Raw genomic sequence first — 14,657 nt, 5'->3', positions numbered from 1 at the left:
GGGCTGAAGTTCTTCGGGAGGGGGATTGGGTGTTGCTGCAGAGGCGAGGTTTTCGTGGTCGGCACAAGATTCAGGACACATGGGAGGAGGAGCCATACCAAATAATACAAATTTGGGGTGATACTTCCAATGTATTAAGAATAAAAAATTCAATGGAAGAAAAAGTAATTAATAGGAATTTAGTAAAGAAATATTATATGGGCAGGGAAGGAATTGAAGAGACTCAAATTGAGAGTGCTCAAATGGTGAAGTCAGACTGCTCAAGGAGAGTAAAAAAGGTAATAGATGAAGGATATTTGGTTTACACAGAATTTAGGATTAATCCTGTGAGTAAATCTACAATAGAAGAAAATGTTGATAACATCCGAATGTCAAAACGTAGTACCAAAGGAAAATGTTCGACATATTTACAAGAAAATTTTGTATTTAAATGAAAAGTATGACTTAAGAAAAAATAAATTACAGTTGAAGTTAGTTCTGTTATTTTAAAGAACAGTTTAAGAATTTGAAAGTAATTGTCATAAATTTTGGAAAATTTATGAAATGTTTTGGAAATGTAGTGTTAAAGTTTAACGGTATACCTTGCAAGATGAAAATATTCGTATGGTTGTTTAAAGAGTTATATAAAAGGAAAAAATATGAATAAGATATAGAATAGGATTGAATAGAGTTGAATATATAAGGATGATTGAGGGTGGTTAAGAAGAAAATGGGGATTTGGGTTGAGGGAGATTATAGGAAGGGATGTTATAGGATTCATGAAAGTTTGTGTGGTGGAGTGTGATGGTAAAGAATAATATAGAAATATTGGGGACAATATTGATTTTCAGTCCGGGCGAATGTAATAAGGGGTTAAAATAGTAGTAAATAAAAATAATAAGATTTTTATTTATTTTTTTCTCACCTGGGTTTTCCGGGGCCGAGAGTAGGTGCGGTCGCGCTACGGGGCCGAGGGAGAGTCCTGAGGTAGGTGGTGGGCTGTTTTTAGAGGGGAGCCGGTGATATTGGTGGCGCGATCCTCGGGCTTGCTCCGGCAGTGTTTGGGTTCCTTGTCGGGACCGGAGCAAGGCCCGAGGAGAGGAGAGCCTGTAGGAAATAAAAAATAAAAAAATAAAAATGTTTTTGGGCGCGTTGGCGCCGGCGGGAGGATAGAGGGAGGTTCTGCGGAAGCCCGGAGAATTAGGAGGGGCTGGCAGCATATTCGGGCCCATCGGGGCCGAATTTGTGGTTTGGGGGGTTGTTTGGCCTGTTTCCGGGGCGCGAATTGGTGGCCAGCGCTGCTCCGGGACGGGTGGAGCAGGAAGAGGAAAAAAACGCAGCTGACGCGAGTAGCACGTCAACGCGTATGGAGGATTTTAGAGGTAGGTCCAGAAGCCTGGGACGCGATTTTAAAGGCGAGTTCCAGGAGTTTTGGGGCGTTTCTGGGTGTTTTTTGGGTTTTGACCTCTGGTTTTGCGAAACGGAGAGCGGGACCTGGAATTTTGGTGGTCATCATGTGTGGGGGACTTAAGGATACAGGTAAGGGGGTGTTTGGCCCCAAATTTTATTTTTTATATTATTTAAAATGTGATAATAGGTGCGGAGGGGCGTAGAATCTGAACGGTTTAACGGATTTGAATTCTGTTTTCAGATTTGTGTTCAGGGGGGTTAGTTTAGGTAAATTAGGGGGGGTGTAATTTTAAAATTGGGGTTTAAGGGGTTAATTTAATAGGGGGACATTTTGGGGTGCTTCGGGGGGGTTTAAATTGTCCGATTTTAATAATTTCGACGTATTATATCAGGGAAGGGGCCTTTTAATTTTTGGATAGGTTTTTGGGGAGTTTTGGGTTTTCGGGGGGATGTTATGGGGTAATGTTTGATTGTGGGGGGAGGAAAGGGTTAATTTGAATTCTAAAAATATAGGGATAATGGGGGAATTTATATTCGGCGGCATGGAAATTGTGAAGTTAATTGGGAAGGGTTTGGGGGTAAAAAAATGGGGAAAATATATGTTTTTAATGATTTTTAATGGGTAAACAGTTGATTAAAATGGAGAATGGAATTTTTGTTAGGGGTTCCATGATGGACAGGTGGAGGAATTCCAAATCAAGTAGAGCAACTGATTGGTTGCCTGGACGGCGGAATGTCCAGGGAAGCTCCGTTGTCTAGGCAACGGCCGAGTGGGCAGTTGGGGAGAGAGCTTCTGAACACAGATGGAGAAGGGTGTGTGTGAAACAGCTGGGCGAAATGAAGGCCTACAAAGTATGAAAATTGTTTAAATGACAAAGTTTAGTGAAAAAGTGAGTTGTATGGTGGAATGAAAGTGATTGAGAGGAAAACAATAAAAATTTTATGTATGAAAATTTAATGAAAGTTGAGATAGGGGTTAAGTCTTGAGTGACTGTGGAGTGTATATGGGAAATTGAGAAGAGCAGTAGAGAAGAGGGGAGCTCTCTGTGAGAATAGAAAAAAAAAGTCAATTAGCATAGGAAATTTAGCCTAGGGTATTTGATTATTTTATTTTTATTATCTAGAATGGCCAGTGTATAATTTAAATCCTTCCATTAGGTATACAGAGAAAAAGTTAAGGAGTAAGGGTTTTCTCTTCAGTTACTTTGTTAAGGACAGGTGTAGGTGGAAGAAGAAAATCCTAAAAGAAAATACTTGACCATAAGAATACTGATCATATCAAGGGCCCCAACGTTTCAAGAAAGGTCAAAGAGCCAGCAAAGAACGAAGAAGACAACAGAGTATGGTAAAGAAAATAAAGGAAAAGAGATAAAAAGAAAATAAACTTAAACATACTTACCGTTATGTTGTATTGAGTGGAGTCCAGGACCTGAAAAACAAAAGTGAAGAAAATGAAATAGAATTGCAAATAGATAAGAGACAAAGGAGAAACAAACGTTTGAATATTTATCTGATGTTTATAAAATGATGTTTTGTTAACGAATTGAAGAGACGATAACCTAGAAAATAGAAATTAAAGTAGTTATTTTAGGAATATATATATATTTGTTTATCTGACAAATAAATTGTTAAATTTTAAAGTTTATTGAGGGCTGGTTATTTGGTTTAGTAATTGTTGTACCTTATATTTTCCCTTGTTCTATCCTTATTTCCCTAAATTACCTCCTTTCCTATAACCTTTCCTATATTTTGGTGTGGACACCGTCCTTTGGGAGTCAGACAGCCCGGATACAGGTCACTGACTACAGTTCGAGAGAAATTTTAATTGGAAATTGGGCGTGGTCTGCTCCTGAGGGGCGGAGTGCATAACATTAAGGGTAAAATGACTCACTTGGGAGACAAACTGTTTAAATGTTCTGAATGTGACAAATGTTTCAAGAGGAAAGAAAACCTACAACTGCTTAAAATGAATCACACAGGAGACAAAACATTTAAATGGTCTGAATGTGAGAAATGTTTCAAAACAAAAGCCAATCTCCACTGGCATAAAATGATTCATATGGGAGAAAAACCATTTAAATGTTCAGAATGTGATAAATATTTCAGAACAAAAGCCAATCTCCAACTTCATATTCATATGGGAGAAAACCCATTTAAATGTTCAGAATGTGATAAATGTTTCCGTCAGAAAAATGACCTTTTTCTGTACCATTTAAATTCTCTGAATGTGATAAATGTTTCAGGAGGAAAGAAAACGTACAACTGCATCAAATGAATCACACAGGAGACAAGCCATTTAAATGTTCTGAATGTGAGAAATGTTTTTAAAAGAAAGCTGAACTGCACTTGCATAAAATGAATCACACAAGAGACAAACCTTTTAAGTGCGCTGAATGTGAGAAATGTTTCAAAACAAAAGCCAATCTCCAACTTCATAAAATGATTCATATGGGAGAAAAACTATTTGAATGTTCAGAATGTGATAAATGTTTCCATCAGATAAGTGACCTGCAAAAGCATAAAATGATTCCCACAGAGCACAAACCATTTCAATGCTCTGAGGCCCAGATGCATCAACCAAACGTAAAAAAATCTAAAACGTAAAAGTCCTTAACGAATTTTAAAAAATGAAGAATGCACCAAAAAAACAAGTCGCACATGTTCGGTGCAGTATTGTAAAGTACAATGCATTAATCCCCATTGGTAATTGGCCCCTAAAGCATGCGCAGAGCAGCCAAGCGTTATGCTGGCTGCTCTGCGCATGCCACAAACGTCAAAACAAAACAACAAAAACCCCAAAACACAAACACGTGGCTCCCCGCTTCACCCTGCATAAAGCAAAAAAGGATTGGGAGAGGGCAAAGGCGCTCATCATGAGCGTCCTGTAAGGACGGCCTTGCCCCCCCCCCCCGCCCCGACCGAGGTCGCCACTGCTCCCCGCTTCTCCCTGTATTAAATAAAAAATTAAAACAAAAATCAAAACTGTAGCAGCCCCGGCCCCCCTCCCTCCCTTCCTCTCTCTCTGTTTCTCCCAGAGCTCTGCCTCCCGCCATCCTCCGCCCCCATGCCCCGCCCTCCTGAGGTCGTCGCTGCCGCTTCCCCCCTCCACCGGGCTCCCCCCTCCGCCTTAGTGGGCCCGCGCAGCGCCTCTCACCTCTGTGTGAAGGCGCTGCATGGGCAAGAGGAACAGCTGATTGACGCGAGTCTTCAGGACGTCTCTCCTTCCCTGAATTGGGTACGCACCCGTCGGACGTAAGCAACCTACGTATTAAACCTAAGTAGGTTGCTTATGTCAGACGGGGGCGTGTGAGGGGGAGGGATCGGGACGTGCGAGCATTTAGCTGTGTGATCCTAGCAGGAGAGTGCAGTTGAAGACGTCCTCCTCAAGACTCCAAAAAGGACGTCCTTCATAAACCCCCCTTTCTAACAAAAGACCTCTTTCACTGTGATCCCTTTTAGCTCAGCAGAGAGACCTGGGCCCGCCCCGGCTGGGGGAAACAGAGGAAGGGAGGGGGACCAGGGCAGTTTAAAGTTGTTTACAGAACTGGGAAATTGGCTTCAGAGGAGAGCAGAGTGATCTCTAGCAAATGTCTCTTCCCTCTGGTATTTTCCAGTGCTTAGTCAATGGTTGCTTGAGGGAGAGTCAGTTTCCCTAAGTGGCCGTGGCTTGGACAGTTGTCCTCTTTATCTCTGCTGATTTTTAAATTTATAAAGTTTTTATTAAACAACAAGATAACACAACTGTGCTTTAGCATTGATTTCCAATAGCATACAACATATAACAAAATATATCACCAAGTGATTTTAAATCATTCCCCCCCCCCCCCCCCATCCTTACCCCATTCCCCTCAGGGTGACGTGTTGTTCTCTTCCCCCTTACTTCCTTCCAAAGCTGCCTTTAGGCGTACCCATTCTTGCCCCTCTGGGTTATATCTACCCTTCCTTTTATCTGTTAATTTTTCAAGCTCCATAACACTTCTGAGCTTCACCTTCCAGTCACATAGATTGGGTCCCGCACTACTTTTCCAATGCTGAGCTATGACTGTTTTTGCTGCAGCAAGGCTTATGTGTTTAACTCTTTGATGCCACTTCTTCCCCCTTTGATTCCCTCATCCCAGCAGGCACCACTTAGGCTCATGTGGGAAGGGGGTCTCCAGTGCTAGAGTTAGTGCAGCCACAATCTCTCTCCAATACCCCTGCAATTTCGTACACTCCCACCATATATGATAAAAGGTGCCAGAATCTTGGCCACATCTCCAGCAGACCACCGAGGCCTCTGGGTACATTTTCTTAACTCTGTCTGGGGTATAGTACCATCTGCTCAGTATCTTGTATGCATTCTCTTTTATTAACACACATATTGAAGCTTTTTTAACCTCCATGCACACTCTCTTCCATTCAGCCGGGCTCATTATCTGTGCCAGGTCTTTTTCCCACGCTTCCATATATGGAAGCTTCCTAAATCCCTGGTCCCTAAGGTATTGATACACTTTGGAAATCCCCTTCCCCCTCAGGTCAATCTCCTCCCACAAGTTTTCAAGTTTTTCATGTTCTTTAGGTGAGTTCTGTTCCCATTTCTCAATTTTGATAAAGTGTTTAACTTGTGTGTAAGCGTATACATCTTTCCCCTGTAATTCATGCCTGTCTTGCAGTTCCTCAAATGTTTTTATACGCCCCCCCCCCCCTCTAGGAAATTTCGGAACCTGATTAGTCCCTTCTGAAACCACAATGAAAATACCCTCGTGTCCTTCCCTGCCGGGAATCCTGGCTCCTGCATTATCCAAGCATATGAAGACCTACCCTGGGTACCTCGCATCTTAACTTTTAGGGTCCCCCACAGGGTTAGAAGATGGGAAACAAAGGGGTTCAATGTCATTTTTCTGTACGCTTGTTCTGGAAGTGATGCCTATAGCAGACCCTCAAGGTATCCCTCTCAAACGAAAACTTGTTCTAACTTGGTTATTTTGGACAGATCCACCTTGCACCACTCCGCTATTTGTGTAATTTGCGCCGTCCAATAGTACCATTATACATTTGGCATCTCCCACCCCCCATCCTGGACCTTTCCCCACATTATCCGCCTGGATAAACGGGCTGGCCTTTCCCTCCAAACAAATCTCCCCAATTCCTACTGTAGTCTTATCAGCTCCTGCCTCGGGACCAGTATGGGTAAGGTCTGGAACAAGAACAGGAGTCTTGGCAAAATGTTCATTTTTATCACCGCTATCCGCCCCCAGCAAGATAGCCAACCCGTCTTCCATCTGTGCAAGTCCCTTCTCACTGTTCTAAGTAATGGCTCATAATTCCAAGCGTATAAGTTCGTAAGATCTTTGGGGATTTGTATTCCCAAGTAACGAAACCCTGTTGCCGTCATTTTAAAGTTAAATCTCTCTCTCAAGTGTTCTTGTTCCGCATCCATGATTGTTATGCCCATTAACTCAGATTTGTCATAATTTACTTTAAATCCCGCATGGCGCCCATATGATTTAAGTTCTCTGTGGAGGAGTGGCCTAGTGGTTAGGGTGGTGGACTTTGGTCCTGGGGAACTGAGGAACTGAGTTCAATTCCCGGCACAGGCAGCTCCTTGTGACTCTGGGCAAGTCACTTAACCCTCCATTGCCCCCTATAAGCCGCATTGAGCCTGCCATGAGTGGGAAAGCACAGGGTACAAATGTAACAACAACAAAATAAATAATAGGTAGCGAATGTATCTGATTAGCCATATAAAACAGAATGTCATCTGCAAAGAGTGCAATCTTGTGTTCATGGCCCCCTAGTCTAGGTCCCCTTATATTGTCCAGAGTTCTAATGTGATGCGCTAAGGGTTCAATAGTCAACGCAAACAATAAGGGGGAGAGCGGGCATCCTTGCCGTGTCCCTCGGATTCGGAAAGGATCAGAATATTCCCCATTTATCTTTATCCTAGCCATCGGGGACTCATATAATCCTCTCTATAAAAGGTGCCCCCAGACCCATTACTTCCCAGAGATAGCCCCACTCCACCCTGTCGAAGACTTTCTCTGCATCTACTGCCAACTGTGCTCCCCATACAATATTCAGTGTGCGTCTGATGTTATCTGCTACCTTTCTATGAATTATGAACCTGGATTGGTCTGCATGTATGATTTGTGGCATAATGTGGGACAGTCAGTCCGCCATTACTTTTGCCAAAATCTTGACATCTATATTCAATAGTGAAATTAGCCTGTATGACCCACACACTGTCTGATCCCTCCCTGGCTTTGGTATTACTGAAATTCCTGCTTCCTTCATGCTACGGGGTAAGCCCTTCTCAAAGTTTGCATTTCCAACCCGTACTAATAGAGGTGCTATTTCCCCCCCAAATACTTTATAAAAGTTCCCCGTGTAACCATCGAGCCCTGGAGCTTTCCCGCCCTTTAGCCCTTTCACCACCTTCAGCACCTCCTGAGTTGTTATTGCTGCCTCTAGTTCTATTCTCTGGGCTCCTGATATCTTATTGAGGTTGAGATCCTGTAAGTTTTTTTGCATTTCCTCTCGGGTCATCCCTCCCTCTGTCATGTACAATTTTGTGTAATACTTCACAAATTGGTCTTTGATGTCTCTATCATGATAGACCATCTGATCTCCCTGTGCTTTGATTTTTGTAATCATATGCTTAACTTGTTTTTGTCTTAAACTGCGGGACAACATAGTCCCCGGTTTATTACTAAATTCAAAAAATTTCTGCTGCATCATCGACCAGTGAAATTCCATCTTACTCAGCTGCAGCTTTTGGAGTTCTCCTCTACATTGTGTCAATTCCTTAAAGGTTTGAGCCTCCCTATCTGCTTGATGTTGTGCTTCTAATTGAGTTAAGCGTTGTCGTATATTTAGTTCTGATTCTTCCCGGAGTTTTTTCCGGCGGGCTTCCTTCGCTATCAGATGCCCCCAAATCACCACTTTAAGGGCATCCCATAGTATGCCATCCGAGACCTCTCCGTTATCATTAAATTGTAAGTATTCCTTTATTATATTGCGCACTTCTAAACAGTCTTTCTCTTCCGCTATCAGGAATTCATTAAGCCTCCACATTGTCTCCCGCCGTTTTGTTATCACGTGTCCCACTACTACCCAGGCTGGGGCATGATCAGAGATATGTATGCTATCTATATCTGAGTCTTTCATCTCTCCCCACAACGAGCGGCTCCCCCTTATCGCATCTATCCTCGTATATGTCTTTTGCGCGTGGGAGTAAAATGTATACGCTTTTTGGCTTGGGTGCTGTAGCCTTCATATATCGACCAGATCCAGCTCTAGCATTAATTTGAGGAATTTCCCCCTATGGGTTCTGCCTCCTCCCTCTCTCTCCAGGGAATGGTCCATTTTGGAGGCAGTCAAATTAAAATCATCCCCCCCCCCCAATATTATCTGCCCCTGCACAAATGCCATTAGGCTTTGACTCGCTCTCTCAAAGAAGACTCCCTGTCCCTCATTGGGCGCGTATATATTAACTAGGGTAAGTGGCTGATTTTCAATCATCCCTTTGACTGCTAGACATCTGCCTCCCTCTCCCTTGTATATTCCCTCTACTGCAAATCTTAAATTGTGTCTAATATAAACTGCTAGTCCCCCTGTCTTCCCCACTTCGAGGTTGGCCAGTTTGAAGCTTTGTCCCAACTCCCTGTAGTCAATCAAGTGTTCTTCCTTCCTTTGAATATGGGTTTCTTGCAGCATAATTACATCCCAATTTAGTCTCTTCAGTTCCTTGAGAACAATACTTCTCTTCCTGGGGCTATTCAAACCATTAACATTACATGTCCCTACCCGAATCCCCTCCCCACTCCCCTTCCCTTCCCCCTCCTCCCTTCTTTCCCCCCCCCCCCCCCTCCCCTCAGATCCCCTATGGGCCCCTGAGCCTGGCTTTGGTTATTCTTATAATAAATTACAAAAAATCAGGAAGAACAAATCCAACAAATCAAGTTAAATCATAAACTCACTATAATAAACTTGGGTTCAAAATAATTTATCTTTTTTTTATATATATGCACTTATAAATATTACAAAGTGTTTTAAATGTGCTCAGATCATACCCTTGAAGAAAAGTTCGTTCTGCTCATCAGGGACGTCTTTCTAAAGTGCCTAACATGGACGTCCTTCACTAAACCAAAAAAGGACGTCCCTGACGAGCAGGGTGGGCTTTTCTTCAAGGGTGCTCGATTATGCCCCTCCTCCAGGTCTCTCTCTCAGCCAGTCACAGCGCGTTTAGCTCTCACTGGTGTCAGCTAAACGTGCTGTGATTGGCTGAGAGGCCGTGGGAGGGCCTCACAATCGTCCATTAGCCCTCTCTTCAGCTGCCGATGAGGAAGGGAAAAATGTCTCAAAGGAAGATTTAAAACAGAAGAGCGAGAGTAAAAATTAAGAAGTACGACGTCCTTTTTTTTTTTTGCTCGCCAGAGATGTCCTTTTTTTGTTTGTTTTTTTTAGTGAAGGACGTCCATAAAGGACGTCCTTGGCATGCGCAGAGCAGCCAGCATAACGCTTTTTTAAATATAATATGTTATTTTTAGGATGTAAACCGTTCTGTTTTGTGAATCCAATTAGAAACAGTATAGTAAATAAATAAACAATAAACGTGGAGTAGACAAGAATAGGCTTAATCTGTAACAGAACAGGTCATACCAAACAACATTCCACTCAATATGTGCCCAATTCCTTAACAAAATGTCATTAGCACAATGTTGTTCTTAGACTCTATGTTTTAAAATCAACTGCCATTCTAGCCCATAACCGAATATTATATAATAAGTCACATACACATCCCAGTTAAAACACTTCCACACATATTCACTTAAACAAATCCCCCAATCAACCTACAGTACACTGTTAAGACATCCTGTGCATTCCAGCATGTATACGTGCCATGTGACTATTCTCAAGAGGTTCTTTTAAACAGTGCGCACGGGCAGACAATGACTTTACTAATTATCTATTTGAGCATCTCTGTAACCTTTCACATACAATTTCTCTCTGACAATTCAAAACATAAATTTAAAATCTTTATCATGGTAGTTTTCTCTTCTTTAGGTAATTAGAGGTAAGCCTTTGCTTAAAATCATTAATTAGGCACATTACAATTATGGATTAGTAAAGTAGAAAAATAAAATTACATCAGTATCCAATTGCTAACTGTAGAAATTAAAAAAAATAAAGTTGTCCTAAGAAAACTAATTAATAGCTTGCATAACAGATGAAATTAGGGCACCAAGTAATCAGTATTTTCCCCCAGTTGACTAAAAAGGCACTGTCTGTATTCTAGGACAGCACAAAAGACTGCTATTCTTAGATACACACAACGCCCACATTTCAACATCTTTCAAATTCAAACACCCATCTAGACTCTCAGATGAACAGCACAGTTACAACTTCTGCATCTGCAGCAGCGCAAAAATCAGGAAGTCGGAAATATAAGAATTTAAAAAGTGGAACCTGTAAACATGAAGCTCATAATAAATGTTAAAAGTATCCTTCTATAAAACTTACTTTATAGAATCACCAAAGTTAATAACAAGTTTTGAAACCAAACCAATAAAATGTAGCTATAAAAACTGTAAATCCCAATGAGGCAAGCAAAGAAGCATGAAAACCGCAGATAAGATCGAGACATGGAGCAAAAAACAGCTAATTTATTTTTACGTAGCAAAGGAAGGCAGTGTTTGCCAGAAAGAGGAAGTTGATAACGAAAGTCCTGAAAGTTTCACTTATTCTCGGTTTGAAAATATGTTAAAATGTATCACTATTTGTACTAAAAAAAAATGAAATCTCAAACAACAGACACAGGACCTATGAGTATCTCTGAAATCTCCCTTGTCTGGCCAGGACAAGAGAGCATTCTTCACAGCCCATGTAACTCCTTTATAGTTAGGAGAAAAAGTTTTCATTACATCTGTTTCCTCTAGAAATAGAAACAGGATGTGAGCACTGAAGCAAGCAGAGTTAATTAATGAAAGTTTTAGAGCTTATCAACACCATCGGGAAACTTCAAAGATAAGTGAATGCCTATATATATATATATAATATATATATATTACTATAAGTTTTAACTATATCAACAATTTACTGGAACTAAAAAGTGGCTAGCTCGCCATTAGCAACAATTGACCAGAACTCAAAAATGTCTATGTATTTAATGCTGCGACATAGATTAACTACGTCCTCAAATGCAATCTTAACTGGATGCAAACACAGAATTTTAGTGAAACATAGCAGATAAGCATTTCAGTACTACTACTTCTTGGAGATCCCTTATCTCTGCAGCTGATAAGCAATCTCATAGAGTTCAATGAACTAATTTAAAAATAAAGAAATGGTTCCCCATTATTCACCTGGCGTAACTATATTATTTCTATAGGACACACATATACAAATTTAGACAATAGTACAAGTAGTGCATGCAAATGAATACACAGCTATTTACAGACACCTAGCAAGAATTCTCTCTAGCAAAAAGAGGAAGCATTTTCAGGAACAAACTAATTTCAAATAAATTTTCAACCAGACAATTAAGAACTCATACACTGGTTAGCAAAATGAGAATTCAATTATCTAATTCCAGTTAAAAGCCATGTATTAAGAATTTGCAAATGTTTAATGAGTTGTGTGAGTCTCAGCATATTTAAGTAATTTGCATAGAATATTTGGATCAAAGGATCCATGTGAGGGCCAATAAAGATCAGGCTGTTTTTTATTGCACTGATACCATATATTACAAAACTTGATAAGATCAAGGCGCGGTCAATTTTATTTAAAAACTTAGTTTTTTTTAACACCTATTCTATAGGACCAACTAGTGAATCTTAATATACAGCTAGTCTTTTAAACACCTGGTCAATCAATTTAAAACCAGGACCAACTATTACTTCAAATATTCCCAGCCTTTCGAATCACTTATTCTAAGAAATGGTCTGAGCACAGTTAAAACACTTTATAATATTTATAGCATTTTAAAGTGCATATATATAAAAAAAGATAAATTATTTTGAATCCAAGTTTATTATAGTGAGTTTGGTTATTCTTGTCATCACAATAACTGCTCCCTTTATTGTGATGGCAAGATTGGGGGAAGTGAGATCAGGGTGTCATGAACTAACATATACCTCCTTTAGGTTCAAACAAATGCTGTATTGTATGTTCTATTATCTATGTATCGGATGGTAATATGGAATGCACCATAATGTATGGGCGAAGGTTTGAGCTCAAGCCTAACAGTATTTAATGTGAGTAGTTTATGACCTATACATACACTGGTGATAAAGATCTACTTGGGCTCAGCTGTATGTACATACACAAATATTAGGAGGTGGAACATCGTATGTGCAATGATGGTTCCATTGTGACACCACCACATATTCCTCTTGGGGATATAATGGGTGTAAACGGTATGATCTGAGCACATTTAAAACACTTTATAATATTTATAGCATTTTAAAGTGCATATATATAAAAAAAGATAAATTATTTTGAACCCAAGTTTATTATAGTGAGTTTATGGTTTAACTTGATTTGTTGGATTTGTTCTTCCTGATTTTTTGTAATTTATTATAAGAATAACCAAAGCCAGGCTCAGGGGCCCATAGGGGATCTGAGGGGAGGGGGGAAGAAGGAGGGGGGAGGAAGGGAGGAGGGGGGAAGGGAAGGGGAGTGGGGGGGGGATTTGGGTAGGGACATGGAATGTTAATGTTTGAATAGCCCCAGGAAGAGAAGTATTGTTCTCAAGGAACTGAAGAGACTAAATTGGGATGTAATTATGCTGCAAGAAACCCATATTCAAAGGAAGGAAGAACACTTGATTGACTACAGGGAGTTGGGACAAAGCTTCAAACTGGCCAACCCCGAAGGGGGGGAAGACAGGGGGACTAGCAGTTTATATTAGACACAATTTAAGATTTACAGTAGAGGGAATATACAAGGGAGAGGGAGGCAGATGTCTAGCAGTCAAAGGGACGATTGAAAATCAGCCACTTAGCCTAGTTAATATATACGTGCCCAATGAGGGACAGGGAGTCTTCTTTGAGAGAGCGAGTCAAAGCCTAAAGGCATTTGTGCAGGGGCAGATAATATTGGGGGGGGGGGGTGATTTTAATTTGACTGCCTCCAAAATGGACCATTCCCTGGAGAGAGAGGGAGGAGGCAGAACCCATAGGGGGAAATTCCTCAAATTAATGCTAGAGCTGGATCTGGTCGATATATGAAGGCTACAGCACCCAAGCCAAAAAGCGTATACATTTTACTCCCACGCGCAAAAGACATATACGAGGATAGATGCGATATGGGGGAGCCGCTCGTTGTGGGGAGAGATGAAAGACTCAGATATAGATAGCATACATATCTCTGATCATGCCCCAGCCTGGGTAGTAGTGGGACACATGATAACAAAACGGCGGGAGACAATGTGGAGGCTTAATGAATCGCTGCCTTGGAGCCAGGCAGGTGCGGGGGGGTGGGGGCGCCGCCGCCGCCAACTGGTAGTCTGCAGGGGGGCGCCAGAGACCCTTGGCATGGCCCTGTTCCCTCCGGTGGTCATCTGGTCGGTTCAGGCACCTTTTTGATGCTTGGTCGTGAAAACAAATGGACAAAGTAAAGTCGGCCAAATACTCTTGAGGGACGCCCTTCTTTTTTCCATTATCGGCCGAGGACGCCCATCTGTTAACCACGCCCCATCCCCGTGACGGAAAGCAGTTGAGGACGTCCAAATTTGGCTTTTGATTATGCCGATTTGGGCAACCTTAGGAGAAGGACGCCCATCTCCTGATTTGTGTCGGAAGATGGGCGCCCTTCTCCTTCAAAAACAAGCAGACTTGGGGACTCGGGGAGGAGTGCCACCTTTCAACAGGGAATTCTTTTCTTTTTAATGGTGGAACAGATTTTGGTTGCAGGAGGGATTGGGCCACTAGACTACCAGGGATTTGTGTTTTTCAGTTGGAGGGATTATGTCAGGGGGCAAAAAGGGGCCAATGAAGAATACTATTAGAAGTGATTTATAGTAGTAGTAGTAGTAGTATTTGGGGGGGGGGGGGTAATAGAAGGGAATGAGTTGGGTTCAGGTCAGGGGACCATGTTTTTAGGCGCCTTGTACCCCTTCCCAAATTAGCATGTACCAGCCATCCACAATTTGGGGGGATAAAAGAAACCAGGGCTACGTGCATATGAGAAAGTCAATTTTTTATTTACTTACCAAAATATGGATATATAAAGGTACAGATATAATCAAATAGTTTCTCATGGGAGAACAACCGCTGCTATACATATGT

At 41.5% G+C, this 14,657-nt stretch overlaps 1 protein-coding gene across 1 annotated transcript; it reads left to right on the top strand.

Moving 5' to 3' along the window:
* The first annotated feature begins 3,271 nt into the window (after window positions 1–3,271).
* LOC115464548 (gastrula zinc finger protein XlCGF7.1-like) lies at window positions 3,272–3,664 on the top strand. The gene has a single exon (XM_030194914.1). The coding sequence runs from the start codon at window positions 3,272–3,274 to the stop codon at window positions 3,662–3,664; it is 393 nt and encodes a 130-aa protein (XP_030050774.1).
* The last annotated feature ends 10,993 nt before the right edge of the window (window positions 3,665–14,657 follow it).

Source organism: Microcaecilia unicolor, chromosome 3, assembly GCF_901765095.1.
Source record: "Microcaecilia unicolor chromosome 3, aMicUni1.1, whole genome shotgun sequence".
NCBI classification, from domain to species: Eukaryota; Metazoa; Chordata; class Amphibia; order Gymnophiona; family Siphonopidae; genus Microcaecilia; species Microcaecilia unicolor.
Note: the sequence above shows the minus strand (reverse complement) of the source record. Positions and strands in the feature narration are given on the sequence as shown.